This window comes from Natrix helvetica (genome assembly GCF_964273705.1).
Source record: "Natrix helvetica genome assembly, chromosome: 5".
Lineage (NCBI taxonomy): Eukaryota > Metazoa > Chordata > Lepidosauria > Squamata > Natricidae > Natrix > Natrix helvetica.
In genome coordinates, this window is record NC_138551.1 from 48,226,226 (window position 1) to 48,248,456 (window position 22,231).

A 22,231-nucleotide genomic window follows, 5' to 3' on the forward strand; every position below is an offset into this window, starting at 1 on the left:
ACTCCAAATCACATCTAACCCATCAAATCTGGATTTCTGTGTAGCCTTGTATATTATGTTTGAATCTTTAATGCAATTACAGTTCAGCTATGAATATAGAAACAGTTGCCCATTATTTAATAACAGTTGTCCTACACCATAAATTCTATCTATAAAAGCCATATATAGCTGTACTTTTGTAGCACAGCATTTCTAAGGCCCTTCTCTAAAAACTCAGTAGCTCAAGGGAAACACCTCTTAACTTTAAAGAATTCTTTTGTAAGTCATTGCTTCAAAAGCCATTTCCACTTGTGTGTACATGCACAGCTGCTTTGTTTTGTTAGTAAGTCCCAGTTGAACTATCTGGATATGCAACATGCTCACTCAGGCAGCTGGGATACAGCATGCAACTTCTCTGGAAGGCATAGGCCCCTTCAAAGGGGCATTTGGCCCCTTCAAAGCATTCAGCTTTGAAGGGGCCTAATTCACTCAGGCCAATGATTTATTATGCATTTCTCCCCAGTGCTTTGCAAAATCTTGTCATGTTACTTCATCAGAGTTGTGGATTCCGTATTCTTAATCAGATATCCTGCTAACTTCATTCTTCGGAAAAGAAAGCATTTTCCTTTGGCCTTTTCATTCCTATATATACAATTCTACCATGTGTAAAAAGTGAACAGTGTAATAAAAAAGTAAAATATAATGATGAAGTAATACCTCAATAAATGTATCTCCGATTCTATATTTTAAAAGTCCATGCAGTTAATCTGAGGGGAAAATAAAGCAGGTGACTTTTATTCAAATATACCTAGAATTATTTTCACAAGGTTCCAATTTTTGTAAATGGGAACCATTGTTAATATCTAAATGTATATTGAGTTTTTGTAGATTGAATAATTGCAAACCAGCAACAAATCATGTCATTGCATTTTTTGTGTGTTGGCTTTATACTGTAAGTAAAAATGTTTTGTGTTACTATTTCCAAGATGCATATTTAATATGTATTTAAAGCTGTACTATTCTGTAATATTCTGCACTTGGCTTTTTATAGTTGTGGAACAATCAACTTGCTTGTGCTTTTGATTTTTACAGGCTTTTTTTCTGTTTACATTAAAATTGAAACAAATAGTTGTGTCAAATGCAGAGAATGACTGTACACAATAGTAGTTCAGTAGATAAGTGTGCATGTTTAATATAAATTAAAGTTATGTCCATGCAATTTATATGCCCCACAAAATGTACATACTGCACAAATTATTCCAAAGACAGTCCATCATATTCAGTTTTATTTATTGCCCCATTTGGTATTAAGAATCTGCTGCTAATTGCAGTTTTCCTGTTGTGTGAAAACGAATTACTCACTGTAGAGACTGACCCTCCAATTGAACCTCCATCCTTCACAGATTGCTTGATCTTTGTTAAGGAAGTTTTTTCATTTGTGAAGGATTCCAAAATGGTCGGAATCCAGGCAGCAGCATGCTAATACTAAACAAAACGTTATTTGCGTGCAATATTTTAAAAGTAGACAAATTAACTCAGAAAATATATTTGTCACTGAATTATGTGGATGCAATATTTGGTTCTTGTGCATTCCTGGAAATACTTTTAAATGCATTGTTACTTAGTTCTTAAAAGATTCCACCTATATTTGAGATGAGCACCTTCCTGAAAATTTAGCACACGGTTGGACAGCATACATGCCTCTCATGACTCTTTATCCCATTTTCAAAAGCCCAACAAATGTGACTATGTTGATAGCATGATTTTTGTTTTATTTCAAAATACCATTTCTAAATAAACACCAAGTGGAAGCAGAAGGCCTCTAGGAGTTAAACTAATCTGCCCAAATGACCACAAATCTATCACTTCCTGTGAGATCCCAGGCAATCTTGTAGCTGATCAAGGAAGAGTGCAGCAAACTTCAATTCTTGGAAAGCTGCCCATCTTTATTCTAGCATATTCTATTTCACTGCATCGTCATGTATCCTATCATGTTTAAAACTCATGGAAAATTTACAAGAGGGAGTTAGCCATCTTGAGTTACATGAAGGTAGACCAAGCTACCTTTAACCTTTTCTGATACAAAATGTATCCTTTATAAATTTCCTATGTTATAGAAGGATTTAGCGGAACAATAGAACACTAAAAATACCCACACTTTTCTCAACTAATTGTTTTGTGAATATTTAAAGGAATACTACAGGTTAGAGGGCAACTAACCTCATGAAACGTACTGAGTGAAGTCTTCAGTTATACCACACAACACTGAATTAGGAACAGTAATTCTAATAGTTATCATTTTTATTGTACTTACCAATATGCTTTATAATCATCTTTTATTGAATTTGTTATTTTTTAGCTTGTATTATCATACTGGAGTGCATCGGTAGATATTTCAATATTATGTGTATGTATTTATAAGTATGTGTGATTTTTTTGATGATTGCTTATAAATGATGCTTTTTAAAGCTACTATGTATGGGTTGTAGCAATATGTGAAGGTGAAAAGCATTTGGTTGTAGTTTATTTTGTATTCTTAATCCAAAGAACTGAATGTTGTAAATAAACCCATTTTAGTGTAATCTTTGCCCCAAAATCAAATTCAGAATAAACATTGCTAATTTGCATCATTAGCATTTTATTTTATTTTATTCAAAAATTTAGACCTTTATTATGTAAACGTCTATTACTTACTTGATTTAATTCCACTTTTCTTACAATTACATAGGATCCTAAAGTAAAAAGCAACATAAAATAAAAACATCGATGGTCTTTCAGATATTTAGGATTTAACCACTAAGACTCTAAATGTACGGTACATGTATTTTGTACTGTACATACTTGAACTTTGAAGCATATTCAGAAAAACATTAGTAGTCAGTGCAGGATTTTCAACATGAAAATATGTTTTCAGTAGCTGCAGTAGTCAGTATTCCAGCCAACACATTTTTCAATTAAAAAAAAAAAACATGACAAATTGTTTCAGAAAGAAACAATTGTTTCAGTAGCTACAGGCTATTCCTTCTCAGGGCTGAATATCAAAAAACAGCTAAGACTGAAAGAACTTGAGAATTCAGGAACAGTACAACTTTATCTCCAAAAGGATATACAGTACTTCAGTCCTACAAATCAACAGGACAGCCATTTTGTCTAGATTTAAAGTTTTTTTTTTTTTAAAGAATGCTACCATATAAGCAGTAATGGTCACAAGTTTCTCAATTCTTGTAGAGGAAAACATGTTCCTAATGTTTAAAAGATCTTAATTCAACTGGGAAAATTACAATTTCCATAGCAATCAGTATCATTGCCTGAATATTATATTAGTTTGGAAGATAAATGTTATTTTACTGTAGCATTCAATTTCCAACTAGGCCAAATAGCGATTTTATTCATAAGTAGAAGATTTATAATAATGAATGCTAGATTTCCGTTTAAATTCTGTAAGTAGATTCATACAATCTTCCATATTAGGAATACATTGTTCTCTGCTAAAATTCAAAATACTGTACTACTTAATACATTTAATATTCAAATTCAATGCATATCCCGATTAAACTGTTGACTATAAGAAATACTCTCTATTCGGTACATTCCTGTGAATCTAAGAAGTAAATGACATACGAGATGTCTCACTATCTCAACAGAAAAAGGCTAGCAAAAAGCAAGCATCTCTATCCCCCATCCAGCAGGCCCTCCTAAAATCTTATCACATCAAGGCTGTTAGTCCTTTTCTATCTCAAATCTTCACTCAGGAAGTATGTAACACCAGCATCACCATAAACCATAAATATGACAGCAGCAGCAAATCCTGGATTATTTTATTCATTATCCATTGCATAGGGCAAAGGAAAGAATGAACAAGAAAAAGGACACCCAGCAACTGACTTGCTCCTGGCTTTCATTATCATTTCCACTGAGCCATGGTGGAATTAGAATGCAGAATTGCAGTCTAACTCTGCCCACAGCCAGGTTGACTCAGACTTTCATCCTTCCAAAGTCAGTAAAATGAGGACCTAGATTGTTGGGGCAACATGCTGACTTTGTACATCACTTATAGAATGCTATTAAGCACTATGATGCAATATAAAAGTCTAAGTGCTATTGCTGTCTCAAACACAGATGTCAAAAATCATTACAACCTCAAATAACTCCTGGAATTTCCTCGATATTGGCTGTCAGAAGTAGCTGGCCCCAAATAGCTATTGTCAGTCAATATGGAGGATACCATTAGCCCCACTGCTATAAAGCTGTCTTCTTAACCTGTGAGCTCTCTCAGTTTTGGCCAAACATGTACAATAACAACCAGCTAATAAGTAAACAAATCAACCTCCAAAATATTTCCACCACCATTTCCATCAATCTCCACCAACATTTCTCCATGAACTCAAGCCATCCAACATAAACATATAGCCTTGATGACATATTTTTAAAAAACCCTACAAATTGTTATTGGACTGTATTAATTTATCCCCATCGAAGTACATTTCACTTAGTAAAGTATGCTTCATGTTTAAACTTAACTGAATAAGTATTGTACAGAAGAAAGTTGTGAAGGACTGTACTGTAACAATGCAATTATATTATCTAGCCAAATACATTCATACATAAATTGTATAAAAACTCTAATAACCATCACACAGCTATGCAGAGCTATGAAATCAGGAGGCCTTTATGCTCTCTGATATTGCTTGTTTTCTTGCAGACGTTTCACTACTCAAATCCATAAAATCTTAGGTTATGTAGGTAAGGAGTTTCAATGAAGTGCATTAGCTTCGTTAAATTTTAAAATAGTGGAAAAGTTAATGGTCTGAAAAACAGAGTTTCAGTTAAGAGTATTTTGACAACTAAACTTTAAAAAATATTACACATTTCTACTTTGACTTATACTTTTAAAACAATTGGCAAAATTGATTAGAATATAAACAGCACATTTTTATTATTCTTTATATCAACTTACACTAATTGATGTATTCCATTTATGTATGTGTCTAAATCATTACCATCTGCCTTTCTTTGCTTACAGTTGACCTAAGTATACACGAGAGCATCGCAAAAAAAGATAACTACAAAGAAGTCTACAAAGTTTTGGGGATTTTAAAAAGCTCCTTAAACAAAATACCAACGCCCGGGAGAAGAAAAACTAAAAGCGGCACACATCAGTCTTCTTGGCCACTAGACCAAGTCGTTTAGATTACAGCGGATGCTGTAGGTGAAGAGCCGCTCTCGGGCTTTGCCAAAAATACACCGGCCAGTTCCGCGCTGCCGCTGCCGCCTCCTCCTCCTTCAGGCATCGGCTTCTCCCAATGCCCGCCCCTTCTCCGCTCTCCGCCTGCGCAGCCGCGCCCCTCCGTCGCCCTAAGAGAGGACGGAGCTGATGGCGGCTGCGCGCTGCAGGTGGTGGCCTCGCTGAGCGTAGGGTTGGTTAATGCTATAAGGGACTGCCAGCGGCGGCCTTCCGGGGTGGTTGTTTTTTTTAAGCAAGCCGGTGAGTTGTGCAGTTGCAAGCCGAAGCCCCGCTTTTTCCCTCCCGAGCTGAGAAGGGGCAGGGCGGTGCGTGAGTTCGGCGAGCGCCCCCTCCGGCTCGGGCTCGACTCTGGCAAAAGGCTGGGGACTCTTGCAAGAAGCCGAGGGCAAACTACCTCTGAAAGATTCGGCTAAGTTTGCTCAGTGTCTAACTTGGCTGGGCTTCGAGGCTGGAATTCCAAGTACCCCCTTTACGCCCATCTTGCATTCAGATCCTAACCATGTTTACTTGGAAGGAGAAACGCTGAGTTTTGGTGAACTCTTGTTTGGAGCGTGCTTTAAATCTACAACCTTGCAGACTAACTACGTTCCTTGAAAGTTCACATTGAATTCAGTAGGACTTCCTGTTAAACACATGGGTAGCCCATGCCATTGTAGAGTTATGTTTACCTGTTTCCATTCATTTTAACTGGTTTAAGCATAACTTGGGTTGTGCAGTTGTGAGAACAGCTCTGCATTTACTATTTGACATACTGCACCTGGATGGGAATCCTGTTTGGGTACTTGTTTTTAAATGCAACTCATATTAAAACTATGATTTTGGATGGGGTTTGACCCCAGACACTATCCTGCACAATTTTGATATTGATAGGCATGCTAATTACAAAAATATACAAAATATAGGCAGTATTCTGTCTTGATATCAGTTTTCCTTCAGTAATGTTTGTTCTGAGGATCCTTACAAGGCGGTACCTAATTACCATTAAAGAATTCCATTCCAGTAGCAAATGAGTGCAGTTTTTGATACCCTATTGATGCTTATGTTTATTAGATGCTCTTCTGTCTTTGATGTTCCATGATAACATATCTTAATAAAACTGTTTTGCAATAATGTATACCGATAATGTTTTCTATATTCAGCCAAGAAAACAATTGGTAATAAAAGTTGAATTGTCATTGTCTAATCTTCATGACTGTAAAATTTTAAGTATTTTTAAATGTGAAATTATAAACTAAGTGTTGAAAAATTGAGTAGATAGAAGTAAAACATGGTGAAAGGCTGAGAAGAAAGTAAAATCTGTTTCCACCAATTAAAACCATTTTTATTTGACAGGACTAACTGAAAAATAAAACTTTGGGAGGAATCTAAGAAGCCATCAGCCAAAGTGCAGAGCATTAAAAGAAAATCAGATTTTGATTTATCTGTCTAAGGTAAAAATATTTTGGAAAGATTTTTATTCATTTATAATGGAATACTGGGTCTATGTGATATGTCTACACACTACATATACATTTACTTTTCAGTAGAAAAGAAAGAGGAAAATAAAGGTTAGTTTTTGTAGAACTAAAACAGGTTGTGGTTTTCATAAACATATGCAAGTATTGTTACAACGTAAAATGTCATTTAGTCTCAATCTTTTTTTCATTTTTTTTAAAAAATGAGTCTATATCCACATAACTTTACAGTGATCTTAGTATAGAGCAATCTTTGGCTATAAAATATTGATTTATTTTAGAAGTCTTCACCTCTTGTTCAGACATGCTGATATTTTGTTCTCAATAAGAGAACTGGCTTATTCTGTAATGTAGCTTAGAACCTAGAATTTACAAATGCTTTGTATTTGTTTCTTCTCTTTCTCCAATGAAAAAGACAAAAATGTCAGGTATCAAGAGAACTGTAGAGGAGATGGACCCAGACTATGAGGAGATCTCAGTTGCACCTACAAACAAACATCATAAAGCATCAGAACAATCTGGTAAAATTTCTTTTAAAAATGAAGAACAGTATGTGAATTAAAACCAATCTTAAATCTGAATTTTTCTACTTTTTCTTTCACTAATGTATAGACATGTTTCATTGTGTTTGAACTCTTTTTACCTAGCTCGAGATGCTGCAGTACAGAAGATTGAAGCAATTATTAAAGAACAGTTTTCTATAGAAATGAAAAATAAAGAACATGAGATTCAAGTGATTGATCAGGTATATAGATAACATGTTTATTATAAATTGAGAAACAGAAGCAGGGATTTGTGCAGCCATTTCCTAAATGGATTTTCCTTTTGACAGCGGCTGATCGAAGCAAGAAGAATGATGGATAAACTGCGAGCCTGCATTGTGGCGAACTACTATGCTTCTGCTGGGCTCTTTAAAGTTGGGGAGGTAAGTAGTGCATATGTGAGTAGAGGCAAGTTATCTTGCCTTAATCTATGTCAGGCTTTCCCAAAGTGCTCAGAGTTGACCCCCTTGTTTGATGGGATAATCCATTGATGTTGTTATTTGTAGAGCTATTGCTTAAAGCAGTATTCATTAAATAATATTCATATAATGCTTTGGAGTCAATTAACAACCTGAAATGTCATGAAGGGGTCAATGAACTGAAGTGTCAGGGAACTCCTGTTCCAAATGTTGACATTCCTGTATTTAAAAATACAGGTTGCAAAGAAGTTGTTGAAAAGGAGTCCTAGTCATAAACCATGCGTGCATTTTAAGGTGTCCCTCCAGATATTTTTAAACTGTATGCTGGCTAAGCACACTAGGTCTTATGGTATGGAAGGTTGTAGATCATATATTAGTGTAACTACTTAGAAGCTTCCATTAAAGAGACAGAACTAAACTTCAGTAGTAGCAAACTTGAATTTAAAAACAACAACAACCGGTTTTTAGTTTGAGTTTTTAGTTTAGTTTTATTTTTTAAAATAATAAAACACCAAATTGTCCAATTAATAACATTGAGAAAAACCATTAAAAAGACTGCGATGGAAAATGTTTATATCAGTGATGGCGAACCTATGGCACGCGTGCCACAGGTGGCATGCAGAGCCATTTGTCAGGGCACGCGAGGTGCTGCCCTGTCAGCTGGCCAGCGCACATGCACGCGCTGGCCAGCTGAGTTCACCCTTTTTTAAAGCCATTTTTCGCCCTCCCCAGGCTCCGGAGGCTTTATAGGAGCCTCGGGAGGGTGAAAAGATCCCACCGGCCCTCCGGAGGCTTCATGAGCTTCCCTGACGTCTTCAGAGCGCTCAAAACGACCCTCCAAGCAATCCGGAAGTCACTTCCTGTTTGCTCGGAGGGTCGTTTTGAGCGCTCCAAAGGCTTCAGGGACCGTCTGGAGGCTTCCCTGACGCCTCCGGAGAGCGTCCGGGGGGGGGGGAGGGCGAGGCTGTTTTCGCCCTACCCAGGCTTCTATAAAGCCTCTGGAGCCTGAGGAGGGCAAAAAAAGCATATAAAAATGGGTGGGGGGAGCACCTATAGTGCGCACATGTGCACTGGGGGGGGTCGCGCTTTGCATTATGGGTGCGGCACGACAGCACACAACCCCCCTGCGCTCCCCCCACTTATGGCACACGAGCCAAAAAAGGTTCGCCGTCGCTGGTTTATATCATGAACAAAGTAACTCTAAAATGTGACCAAAATTGAAAGTTAAAAGTTCTTTTTCTTGTCTCTTTCTTATTAAAAAAAATTCAGGTGTTGAGAGATAATGCCTGTTGGGAAACTACTGCTGCAAATCAGAAGTAGATTTATGTAGTTTCAAAGAAGGTAGAGAGTGAACTAGATAGCTACCTTTCCCGTGTGAACACACTGTTAAACAAGTTTTAGTATTCTATATCAACCCCCCAAAATTATATGAACGAGCTACTTATAAGAGCAGCTCTGACGGTGTTGTAGTATTGTCATCTGATGTTTTTTATTCAACCCCTAGCTCAGTGGTAGACATACATGTTCCATGCTCTTTATCCTTGGTTTCCTGCCTGCTGCCTCCTTTTTAAGAGGATCAAGAAGCATTTACTATGAAAAGCTACAGAGATTCTGATTGCAGCTGTTTTTAAAGTAGAACTGGACTGAAAATATCTCGTAATGTCTGAAGGATTTGCAATAAATCAGCAACAATTTTAACTTCCAGGTTTTTAATAAATAGGCCTGCTTCTTCGAGTCCTGCCTGCCTTTAGGTATAATCAGTAGTGGAATTGTCTGTAAGATCCGTAGACGTGTCTTACGTACCAGGTTGCAGGTGGGGATTAGTGGGGATTAGTTAAAAAAAATCTGCCCTCCTCATTTATACTAAAACAAACAAATAAATGCTGTTCTATTTCAGGGAATAAAGACTTGTGATTCTATGGTTTTTAACCATCCAACCATCAAGAAATTTTTAGAATCTCCATCTCGATCATCCTCTCCTGCTAATCAGGGCTCAGAAACCTTGTCAGTCAATCATTCAGAGAGTGAATCATCTCAGCACATGGAATATATGTTGGGAAAAGACAATGGTAGCCTGGATGTGGAAGAAAGAGTGCCAAGCAAACTTGACTTGACTCTGCACAAGAATGCTGGACAGGTGATACGACAACAATGTGTTAAAATAATTTTCAGAAGCAAAAGTTTTTTTGTAATAACATGGCAAAAGGAATGCTGTTTCCCTTATTGGAAGCTTTATAAATACCACTGTAAAGAACAAAAGCATTTTCTACCTACCAGTATTTCCTGTTGGTGTAATCATATGTATGTGAACTTTCCCCTACCTGGTGCACTGTCAATATGCAGGACTTTAATTTCCATAATTTTCAGCTAGCATAGTCAAAATGAGATATGGGATTTCCAGCAATCTAAAGGTATTAGGTTAAATGATACTTCTGAAGTGTTCATAGTTTTGGCTTCCAGTTTATGGCATATGAATAACGGAGTTTATGCAGTTTTTAGAATATTCCAAGAAGAAAAAGATTGGATTTTAAATTGTGAGCATGGTCCATTTTCTGTAGAAGAGTGGAAGCCGGTTCTCATTTCCCAAAGTAATTGGGAATTTGATTAATAGATAAAGCACTCGCAGAAATAGCCTGGCCTGAAATTGTCACTTCAGACTCTTCTATAGTTTTGCACGTTGATATTCCCTTAATAATGCAAGGCTAATGTTGTTTTGGATAGGATCATATAACATACCCCAGAATTTCAAGAATTTGTCCCTGTATCTCTAATCTCCACCTATTGCCTCTTCAACTCTGCTTGCATTTAAAAAACTCAAAGCTTTAGCCTGGATGAAAATATATTTCTCTTTAACTTTCCACTTTGCTCAGATCACTTTCTATCCAAAGATTGCAGCATTTTAAGATACTTTCCTTGAACGCTCCTAGGCCATACTTCCAGAGCAGGGTTTTTCAAACTTAGTTTCTCATGGAATGCCATCAAGCTCTTGTGGAACAAAGGACAAAAAAAGGGGGGGGGGGGGAACAGGGCAAAAAACAAACCAACCCCAGCACCCAGGTGATCTGTGCTCATGAGGTTCCAGGAAATTTTTTAAAGTAAAGATTTAAAAAATTGAAAACTTCTGGAGTTCTCTTTTGCATTGTAACATGCTCAGAACCAAATCTAATGATTTTGTAAGAACTGGCTGCCATTTTTTACTTTTAGAGATTATGTAAAGCTAGGTATAATTTTAGCAGTAGAAAGGTTTACACTTTTTTTTTTAAATGCTTGCAACCTCCGTCAAAAAGTCTTTCTCCCTGAACATCTTTATATAGATTTCTAAACATTCCATCTTTAGGGCATGTCTGGTGTTTCAAGAGATTATGAAGCAGATCTGAGAAAGGCTGGTTTTTCAAATGAAGAACATTCACGATTATATGTGAAGAAAACAATAGTAGTTGGTAATGTTTCCAAGTAAGTATTCAAAGTGGTTTTTTTTCTCATTTGCTATCCATTCCAAATGTGGTTTGAAATTAGAAGAGGGATGATGAAATTGTGGAATTAGTAAAGTCCTTGGTATCCTCGGTTTGCTTGCAGACTTTTCATTATCCAAGTAGATAATGCCATCAGTGTTAATATGGAATCCGTAAACAAACTGATTGCCATTCTGTTCCAATAATACCTTAACCATTATTATTAGACAACCTGTTGTTTCAGGGAAAGACCAATCCATAGCGTGCTTTCTTTATTGTAGTTTTGAAGGCGGAAGGCAACTACTGGTTTGGATAATGTTGATTGGAAGTGTTCTGAGTACTTAAAAGAGTTGCTGCTATTCTTAGCTCCTCCTCCTCCAGCCCCTGACTATATTCCATTCTGACATTTCCTGGTGAACATTTCAGGAGGCATATACTACCTCAAGTAACTCACTGGAGTGCCTCATCATAGCTTCATATGATAGCTGGCAAGAACACTTAATGGGACAATATAGATAAATGACAATGATTAGAGTTGTGTTAGGCATATTTCCCCCTCCAACCTGTATCAGAGAATTGACTGGGTAATGCTGCTTGAAGCCACAGTAGATAGCTCAAAGCAGCATTTCCCAGGACTCCGAAAGAAAGGATGGTGGGGGAAGTTATTTGTTTTCCTACGTGATGTTTTTATACATCTGTTTGTTAGTCACCTAAAAAGGACAGTATAATCTTTCTCCTTCTGGTTTCGTTTTTTATTTTCTCTTCCACTGGAAAAAATCCAACAGTAGCATGTTTTTATTTTTTTCCTATAGGTGAAGGGAAAAGGAGGGCATTTTCCAGTGTAAAAGCAAGCATCTCCTCAACATATAGCTTTTTTTCATTACCATGGTTAAAGGAATGACTAAGCATTTGGGAAATGAAGGATTTTCCTGAAGAAACATTCTTCTCTGTCACAAAGAGCACCATAACAGCCTTTCATTCCACTATTTAGGATTGCTTCCTTAGTGATGCAGTAGAATTAACTTTGGTGGATTTTTTTTTATGTCTTCCAGATACATTCCTCCTGATAAGAGAGAGGAAAATGACCAATCTACCCATAAATGGATGGTGTACGTAAGAGGTTCCCGACGAGAGCCAAGCATTGATCATTTTGTTAAGAAAGTCTGGTTTTTCCTTCATCCCAGCTATAAACCTAATGATCTCGTTGAAGTCAGGTAACACAGATTTCACTGAAATCACCTGAATAATTTGATTTCAAATGCTCTGTATCTTTTCCGCAACTTCCTCATCTCTTGTATCTGTTGGTAACGTTCTGGATAGAATTGCTGTTGAAGTAGAAAATGCACCACTTAATGGTGTTCCTTGGATCCAACATTATCAATGGCATACCATCTCCAAGCAGACTCAGTAACTCGGAATACCCTTCTGTCGGCTCTTCTGGTTTCTCAGATACAGCATTTCCTGGATAGAAGAATTTCATTTCATGTCTTTAGTTATTTTAAATTGGCATGGCATTTTCATTATCCCCGTTTCAAGACTCAAAACATTTCTTGGTATTTTTTCATTATTATTTTTAAAATAATATTTGTTAGAAGAAATAACTAAAGCCTCCAATGTCCATATTTGTAGAGAACCTCCTTTCCATCTGACCAGGCGGGGCTGGGGAGAGTTTCCAGTGCGGGTTCAGATTCACTTTAAGGATAACCGAAACAAAAGGATTGACATTATACACCATCTCAAGGTAATACTGTAGAGTTCCAGGATACAATGCCTAGTTTTGTCCCACATCTTTTTTTTTGGGGGGGGGGGGGGGGGTTACTTTTTCTCAAGGAAATAGTCAGTCTGGTTTTGGGTTTTATAAAGTAAAATAAACATAACAAATAATGTGTATGAAAGATACCTGAAATATAACATGATTGTGGGGAGTTTTCCCCGTGTTGATCTATTACACATGCAAAATATAGCAACTGTTGTGTTCTTGGAAAAAATAAAGGGCAAACCTAAAAATGGGCAAATCTAAAAGAGGTCCATAAGGGTAAAGAAATGTTGTTTATAACTTTGTATTACAAAGGAAAATTCAAGAGAAGAACCAAGAAAATAAATAATTCTAAAAGATTCCCTTCTGAAGTAAAGAACTATAATAAAGTACCTATGGTCATATGTGTGCACATATGGAGCTTCAAATCATGTTAAATATAAGGGTTGGGTTTTTTTGCTAAGTTGTATGTGCAGAAGTCAGCATTACTTAATTTTTTAAAAAAATAACACCAGATATCATCTATTGGACACCCGAAATTATTTAAATTACATTATTTTTTACTGAATAAGCTTTAAAAAAATAAAAAAATCAAGGTTGATGGGGATTTGAAGCAGAAATAATGGGAAAATACAAGAATGTTTAAATATTCAGGTTTTTAAAAACATCCGTACCTGTAGTGATTGTCAGTGCATAAATCAAAGCATAACCAAGAATTGTTTCTGTCAGATTCAAGAATTTCCCTTCTCCCCAGATAAAAAGAAAATCATCCCGAAAGATCCTTTTGTGACTGTCACAAATTATAGACTGCCCTCTTGCAATCATTTGAGGATAGGCTCTCTGGTGGTATTTACCTTTTGGAATTTCCTCCTCAGGAGATGGCTACTATTTTTCAGGCTTCCTTTAGCTGCTAAGACAACCCTTTCAGGAGTAAATTTCCAAAGTTATAAACGGTCTAATTAATAGGTTTATTGTAGAAAAGCTTTGAAGCCATTACAAAAGAATTCAAGCAACTGCAATGTATTAAACCACAAGCCCTACGTAGTGAAATTAGGGTTCTCGTTCTCTTGCTTCTTCTGCTGTCTGGGCAGAAGCTAGATGGGCTAGAATGAGCCTTCTGATACCAAATATTCTCTTCCTTAATTTCTCAATCAGTGAGTCACCTAGACTGCCTTAAGCATTTTTAGTATTCCACAACCACTGGGTAGTTTTAATCCACTTTGAATTCATGCATTTGTTCTTTTCAAGTATTTGGAAGTAGATATAGCTGCTAGATCAGTGGTTCTCAACCTTCCTAATGCCGCCACCCTTTTAAAACAGTTTCTCATGTTGTGGTGACCCCCAATCATAAAATTATTTTCGTTGCTACTCCATAACTGTAATTTTGCTACTGTTATGAATCGTAATGTAAATACCTGATATGCAGGATGTATTTTTATTGTTATACATTGAACATAATTAAAGCATAGTGATTAATCACAAAAACAATATGTAATTATATATTGTGAAATATTTCTTAATATATCTATATATTAAGAAAATATATCTTTCTCTTTCTCTCTCTGTCTGTCTGTCTCTGTGTGTTTGGCTCTTTGTCTCTCTCCCCCTCCTTCCCCTTCTGTCTCTCTCTGTCATTCTCTCTCTGTATATCTCTGTCTCTCTTCTCCCTCCCCCATCTCTGTCACTGTGTGTGTGTGTGTCTCACTCACTCTTTACGTGTATCTGTCTGTCAGTTTCTCACTCACTCAGTCACTCACCTGTGTGTGTGTCTCTGTCTGTTTCTCCCTCCCTTCCTCCCTCCCCATCTCTGTCACTCTCTGTGTGTCTCTCTGTGTGTCTGTCTGTCTCTCACTCACTAAGTCTCTGTCTCTCTCTCTCCCTCCCTCCCCCATCTCTGTCACTCTGGGTGTGTCTGTCTCTCACTCACTCACTCTGTGTGTGTGTCTGTGTCTCTGTCTGTCTGTGTCTCTGTCTCCCCTCCCTCCCCCATCTCTGTTACTCTGTGTGTGTGTCTGTCTGTCTGTCTGTCTCTCACTCACTCTTTCTGTGTGTGTCTCTCTTTCTCTGTGTGTGTGCCTCTGTCTGTGTGTCTCTCTGTCTCTCCCCTCCCTCCCCATTTCTGTCACTCTGTGTGTGTGTGTGTGTGTGTGTGTGTCTGTCTGTCTGTCTCTCTCACTCACACACACAGACACACATACTGTGGTCACCTTTAATCACAGGTTAAAAGTACCTGGCAGTGGCGTTTTTCCCTGGGGGAAAGTCTCTGAGGCTGTAATTTACAGGGTGTGCCCACGCCATGCGCCCATGTTTTCAACGGCATGGAGCCACGGCTAGGCTCTGCGCGGCTGGGGATGACTCCGGAGCCCATCCGGGAAGACCAGGAACACGAGGGGGACCCCTCCCCCCGTGGATGGGCTCTGGACTCCACACATGTTTCACAGCGGTCTCATTTCCAATTGGGGGATCCATGCAGAGGATTTCTCCCCCCCATTGGAAACAAGGCCGCGCCCAGCCCACCTGATGAAGCAGCAGCAGCAGCGCATTGCCGGACAATGGGCAGGGCGAAGGAGGGCACGGTGCTGCCGGCCTTGCCTCTGGGACTCTTCTTGCAGGACATGCTGGCTGGCGCTGCTTCAGGGCACCCCAGCCGCCGGCTCCTCCGTGCTCAACCCGGCTCCCAGCACGGCTGGCATCCCGGCCGGTGCCCGTCCTCGTCAGCATGGATGGGCTTCGGATCCCACACATCTTTCACAGCCGCCTCGTTTCCAATTGGGGGGATCCATGCAGAGGATTTCTCCCCCCCCCCCATTGGAAACGAGGTGGCTGTGAAAGACAACGCAGCGCTTTGTCAGAGTGAGAACACTTTCCCGCCATTATAAAGTCTCCAAAGCTGTTATTGTACGGGGTGTGCGCGCGCACCTATGTTTTCTACAGCGTGGAACCGCAGCGACTGCGCGGCTGGCGATGGCTCTGGAGCCCATCCGCGGGGGGTTTCGAGGAACATGAAGTGGAGTTTAAAGTTTAGAGTTCCGATGGTCTTAGAGACCCCTGTGAAAAGGCCGTTCAACCCCCCAAAGGGGTCGCAACCCACAGGTTGAGAACCACTGTGCTAGATGATACATGTTTGAGCAGGAGGCCTATTCACAATCAGCCTCATTTAGTAGCAGACAGGTCTGCTATGAAGCTGTTTATACATGGCTATGTAAGAACATACTGGATTGCTTTGGCACCTGTTGAAGAGATACTTTGCTTTCCAAGCCTCGAGACAACAATTTCTCATCTCACATCCATTAATAAGTATGCTTTGTATTTTCTGTTTTAACACTTGCTTTATTCTGAGTTTTAGATTGGACTGTAAACTGCTTAAATATTGTTAAAGTTATATGAAAGCTTGTAATAAAGCCGTATGTAAATATTTTAAATGTATAAATATCAACCCAACATTGGGGCAAATGAACAAGAATTAGACCATTAATAAATACTCATTACTTTACTATGGAAAAAAAGTAATTAATGTATGGGTGATTTTGAAACACATGCATAGCTCCTTGTAACTTTGTACTTAAATTAATTTACTTTAACATAATACTATTTTCTCTTGGGGATCCCTTAGGGGGAGAAAATGTCCTTGGTTAAAAACTATTTTGCATTTCTTTTGCCTTCTTTGGAAATTTAAGATTTATTGCCATCCATAAAACTGTTTACTAAATGTTGCCGTTTCTCTTGCTTCCCACATCTTGAAAATATGGCTGAATCCATTGTGCATATTAATCCTGCCTTCCTGTAGTGAATTGGAACTATTCCTGGTGTTGTATCACCTGCAAATCAGAGGCACATAATGGAGATGCTGAACAGCTCCATGGGCTGCTATGGAGCCTTTATCCCTTAGCTGTCTCTCATTATGACCCTGATTCATTACAGGTTTTTTTTATGCTTCATTTCATGTAGTTTGAATGCTCATCTTTTATACTGCATTGTAAGATTCCATTATCTTGAAAGACATTGACTCAAGTCAGAATACAATGCATCCTTTTTTTTCTTTTTTGCATATCCAGAGAACACAAATATAAAATACTTGGAAAGAACAAATACATAAATTCAAAGTGGATTAAAACCAGCCAACGTTTGAGGAATACTAAAATACTAAGGACAGTCCAGGTCACTCACTGATTGATAAATTAAGAGATCGAATATTTGGTATCAGGATGCTGGTTTTTTAAAATTATTCTTGATAAATGATGGTTTAAAAATAGTTAAAATAAAGCAATATAGCTTTTTTGAGTTTGGTGAAGAAGCATCAAGGTTTGTATTTATTGAAATGGTTTAACAGATACTTTATGTCAAAAATAGGGTGTGTTTTTTTTTAAAGAAATCTTATTTTCTGTTTCTTACAGTTGGATAGAACATACACTGGTCTACAGACATTAGGGGCTGAAACGGTATGATTTGTTTTTACTTTGCTTAACTTTTTAAAATATTGGTAGGAAAAATGAGAGACCTTTTTTGTTGTTGTTTTTTGAAGTATCCACAATAAATATTTTTCAAGCAGCCATAATGCCAAAGTACAGAGTCTATTGAATTTGTGTATTATTAGCGACAGAAGCTTGGATAGGTCACAAACAAATATGAATGGTGCCCCATTGAAAAATTACATACATTTTGCTTGAATATAAAGTTCTTGTAATCTGGGTGAGCAATATGTGGCCTCTATGTGTCATTGAACAACAAATCCCTTGTACTAGCCAGCATAACCAATGGTGACAATTGTTGAAAGTTGCAACCTCTGGAGGGCCACATGCTATCTATACCTAATCTAGAAGCTTCAACAAATGGAAATTTTGTAATTTAAGCTAATGTTTGCAGAATCCTGGTGGGTTTGTGTGTGTGTGTGTTTGTGTGTGTGTGTGTGTGTGTGTGTGTAATATATAAGAAAAACCACCCAGATCTTTGAAGGTAGTTCTGAGAAACATAACTGAAGATCTGAGAGAACATGTACTTTTCTCCATGTTGTTCTACACATACTGTATTGTCCGGTTCTGTTAACCCTTTGAGGCAAGTCCAGACAACGAGCTATGAAAGGTAGCAATATTTTTATTGTACGATTACATTAACAGAATCTTGCAAGTTTGAAAATATTCCTTCCCTCATCTTCTTTTGCTCTCTGAAAAATTAGAGAAGTCCCTTCTGAAACACATCTCATGCCATCTGTGCTTCTGTGGAATTTTGCATGACAATAATCTAGTCTCTGGTTCTTCCTCCTGTCTCCCAGTTTATTTCCACTTACTATTACAGGTTGACACCACAGTTAAGGAGTAAGTCACAATTTCCCAGGCACTTAAGTCTTCATTTTGAATGCAGAGGGCCCAGTGTCATACCGTGTTTCCCCGAAAATAAGACAGGGTCTTATTTTATTTTGACGCCCGAAATAAGCACTTGACCTTATATTCGGGGAGGTCTTATTATTTTTGGGGTGCAGGAGGTGGTGAGCGCGGTCACCTCAAGGCTGCTGCTGTGTTGCAATATTTTCAGGGTGGGCTTATTTTAACACAAGCGCTCAAAAGCCCAATTGGGCTTATTATCCAGGGAGGTCTTATTTTCAGGGAAACGGCATATATTTTAATACCAAGGTGTTATGAAATTCTTTGAATATACTTGACTAAAAAAAAAACCTATAATAAAATTGTCAGTTGCCCAACAGTAGTTTTCCTTCTCTTTTGAAAAGGTGGTAGATGTTGAGTTGCATCGGCATTCTCTTAAAGAAGAATACCAGTCGTCAGATTCTGATCTTTCTGACGCACCTAACTCATTACACTTGCCAATAAACATGCCAGCACCTATGAAATCATCTTCACCAATAAAACAAGTACATGAATCCATCACAGAAGTTTCCCTTGAAAAAGGTAAAGATGTATGTCCTTCTGTCTGAATCGGGATTATATCCATGCATTGTTGAACATAAGTTTGGGAAGTTTGATTGAAGATTTCTTTCTCTCGGGGAAAATTAGTCCCTAATTATAAGTCAGGGGTGTCGAAACTTGGCAACTTTAAGACTTGTGGACTTCAACTCCCAGAATTCCCCAGCCATGCTGGCTGGGGAATTCTGGGAGTTGAAGTCCACAAGTCTTAAAGTTGCCAAGTTTCGACACCCCTGTTATAAGTCATTTCAACGGCAAAGACGTGATAGAAACTCAAATTCTGTCCTCAAGTAGGAAAATTCTTCACCTGTTTTTTTTTTAAATAAATGAATCAATTTCAAGAGGTTTTCAGCAGAACAAAGCTTTTTTTTGCCCCACATATTTCTATTTAAATATATATATATATATATCAAGAAAACTTTGCACCTCTCTTGTCTTCTCCCTTTACATTTCCGCCCCAGGGCTCGGTGCTGAAGCTGAGAGGCATACAACCTTTTACGCCCTGCCATCATCTTTAGAGCGGACTCCCACTAAGCTCACAAGTCAGAAAGTTGCTTTTGGCTCCCACAGCAACTCAGCTTTTCAGCCAATTGCAGCCAGTTGCAAAATAGTGCCTCAGGGTCAAATCCCAAGCCCTGCTGAGTCTCCAGGCAAGTCTTTCCAGCCCATCACCATGAGCTGCAAGATTGTGTCAGGTATGGATAATTTGGAACATATTTTAACATGTTAAGACTGTGGAATACATTTGAAGTAGGCGTTCCACAAAGCATGGTTGCATGCATAACTCTTTCAAGCAGTGGCTTCTTTTGGAAAGATTGTACAGCTTCTCTTCCGCAGGATCCTGAGCATATGTGTGCATAGCAAGTGGCTTTGCTTTCCTTGGCGTCCCAGACTATACATACATGCATGGGCACAAAGGGACAGTCTTCATTACAGGCAGGACTAATTCTTTTACAGGATATGGCTTCTTCGTGTAGATGCACTTTATTCATGACGACGCACTTTTTCTGAAGTGCCTTTTTCAGTTCCTTTGCTTGGGCCTGTTACGTTTGCATCGAATGAAAATAAGCCAGTTTACTTTGTGTTGAAAACGTTATATTTATTTAGGGAGCAGGTGGGGGGAGGCAACCGCGGTAAATATGCTGCTGGAATAAACCCTGGTGCATGGTGCTACTTAGTGAACACTGCTCTCCCTCTCTATCTGACTCACACAAAAACTGTCTGTGAGGTAGGCTTACTTTTACTTTACTAAAATCAAATCTGGAGAGGAGACGACTTCCGGTAGCCAATGGCGATGGACACGTGCGTCCGCCGTTCGCTTTTTCGGTGGGCTCCCCTTAAGTCTAGGGGGAGCACAGGATGCCTTGGAGGGGTGTCCGGCCGTAGGGGCGGCTTGCTGGGACCCCCTGGAACGGCGGCGGCTGCGGGGGGGGGTCTCCAGCTTTGCCCCAGGAGCCAGAAAGTGTGGGGGGTGCACGGAATGCCACCGCGCGCCTTTGCCGAATGGAGCCTGGAAGGAAATAATCAATTTGAAAGACGCAGCTGAAGTGCGGTGAGGTGGGGAATCTCCCCAAGTCTTTTCACTGGTTTACTCAATTGATGAACTGCAGTTTTTTTTTAGGACTTTGTTTCAACCTTTAGAAGAGTTAAGATTGGAGGGGGGTGGAATTTCCTCGGAAAAAGCGGCACTTGCAAAATCTCTCCCTCTCACAGGAGAGAGAGAGAGTTAAAAATTTACTTTCACTTCCCCTAAACAATGGAAAAATAATTTTTGACTACAATTGCGAGAGAGAGGATGGTTGAACTGACTCTTTTTTAAACTATGTATGGGAAATTTGGACTTGTTTTCTGACCATCTGTAGAGGCTGAGCTAAGATGGCCACTTCCTCCTCCTTCTTTGTCTTTATGAATGAAATAGTCATGAGCTTAATGTAAAGAATACAAAAGGGCATCTCTTGGAAGAAGCCTCACAAGATTTGCTATATCTCAGCGAGGGCGAACCTTTTTTGGCTCACGTGCCATAAGTGGGGGGAGCACAGGGGGGCCGTGTGTGGGCATGCCGTACCCATAATGCAATGCGACACCCCCCCCCCAGTGTGCATGCGCACACTACAGGCGCGGCCCCCCATTTTTTGCATACTTTTTTCGCCCTCCCCAGGCTCCAGAGGCTTTATAGGAGCCTGGGGAGGGCGAAAACAGCCTCCCCCGACCCCCCAGAAGCCCTCCAGAGGCTTCAGGGACCTTCAGGAGGCTTCTCTGAAGCCTCCGGAGCAGTCAAAATGAACCTCCGAGCAAACCGGAAGCCACTTCTGGTTTGCTCGGAGGGTCGTTTTGAGTGCTCTGAAGGCTTCAGGGACCTTCAGGATGCTTCCCTGAAGCCTCCGGAGCAGTCAAAACAAACCTCCGAGCAAACCGGAAGTCTGCTCCCAAACTTCCGGTTTGCCCGTAGGACTGGTTTTTTGTGCTCCAGAGGCTTCAGGGAAGCTCATGAAGCCTCCAGAGGGCCTCTGGGGGGGGGCGGGGGAGGCTCTTTTCGCCCTCCCCAGGCTCCTATAAAGCCTCTGAAGCCTGGGGAGGGCGAAAAATGGCTTTAAAAAAGGGTCAACTCAGCTGGCCAGCACGGTCAAGCCATAGGTTCGCCATCACTGCTATATCTGTTGTAATGAATAAAAGATGACATTTTTAGATGCTACATCTCCCTGCCATTAGAGGAGCATGTTTCAGGAAGCAATGTGGTAAATTTTGAGGACTAGTTTCTATCCCTTTAATAATTGAATGAGTTCTATATTTGAACTGTTATATTTGCTATTTATGTGTCTTGTAATTTAGGCATATCTGTCTTAATATAATTGGAACGCCTTTCTTTAGGTTCTCCAATATCAACCCCGAGTCCTTCTCCACTACCTCGTACCCCAACATCGACTCCAGTGCACATGAAACAAGGAGCTGGGACCCCTGTAGTTAGCAACCCTTATGTTATTGTGGACAAGCCTGGCCAGTCAGTTGGGGCATCAGTCACAAATGCAGGTGTGTTAGGATAGTTTCATTCTCTATTCTTTCCTGCTAATGTCAGTCTTCCTGTTTAGAAGGCAAAATACCAGATGAATCTCTTTTCCAACAGGTTGAACAAAGGTGTGTGTGTGTTTCATTCCTTGTTTTTGATGTAGTGTAAGAAAAGATATACATCTATTTTAATGTATCTTGTTTTCTTATGCACTTTTTCATAAAAACTTACATGACTGTATCTGTGATGATCTGGGGCCAGGCAGGGAGGCAACACAGCCAGCTGATTGTTCGAACTCCCCTTTATTGCTCCAACTTTCCCCCAAACACTCTCCCGTTTATGGCAAGTCCTGGAGCAAAGCATTCACACACCTCGAGCAGTCTCTGGTTGCGAGGAACCCAGCAAAACACTGTTGGCAAGGAACAAGGCAGCAATAAGGCAAGAAGTCCAGCAAACTCCAGACAT

General features: G+C 39.3%; 1 protein-coding gene across 1 annotated transcript in view; it reads left to right on the forward strand.

Moving 5' to 3' along the window:
• The first annotated feature begins 5,307 nt into the window (after window positions 1-5,307).
• YEATS2 (YEATS domain containing 2) overlaps window positions 5,308-22,231 on the forward strand; it is a 48,437-nt gene continuing 31,513 nt past the window's right edge. The window contains exons 1-13 of the mRNA XM_081955137.1: window positions 5,308-5,464; window positions 6,557-6,654; window positions 7,094-7,199; window positions 7,326-7,423; window positions 7,511-7,603; window positions 9,537-9,776; window positions 10,977-11,092; window positions 12,144-12,305; window positions 12,721-12,832; window positions 17,242-17,286; window positions 18,570-18,747; window positions 19,224-19,457; window positions 21,631-21,789. Coding sequence (XP_081811263.1) covers window positions 7,100-7,199; window positions 7,326-7,423; window positions 7,511-7,603; window positions 9,537-9,776; window positions 10,977-11,092; window positions 12,144-12,305; window positions 12,721-12,832; window positions 17,242-17,286; window positions 18,570-18,747; window positions 19,224-19,457; window positions 21,631-21,789 — 1,537 coding nt within the window. The 5' untranslated portion in view covers window positions 5,308-5,464; window positions 6,557-6,654; window positions 7,094-7,099. The remainder of the gene's footprint in view (window positions 5,465-6,556; window positions 6,655-7,093; window positions 7,200-7,325; window positions 7,424-7,510; window positions 7,604-9,536; window positions 9,777-10,976; window positions 11,093-12,143; window positions 12,306-12,720; window positions 12,833-17,241; window positions 17,287-18,569; window positions 18,748-19,223; window positions 19,458-21,630; window positions 21,790-22,231) is intronic.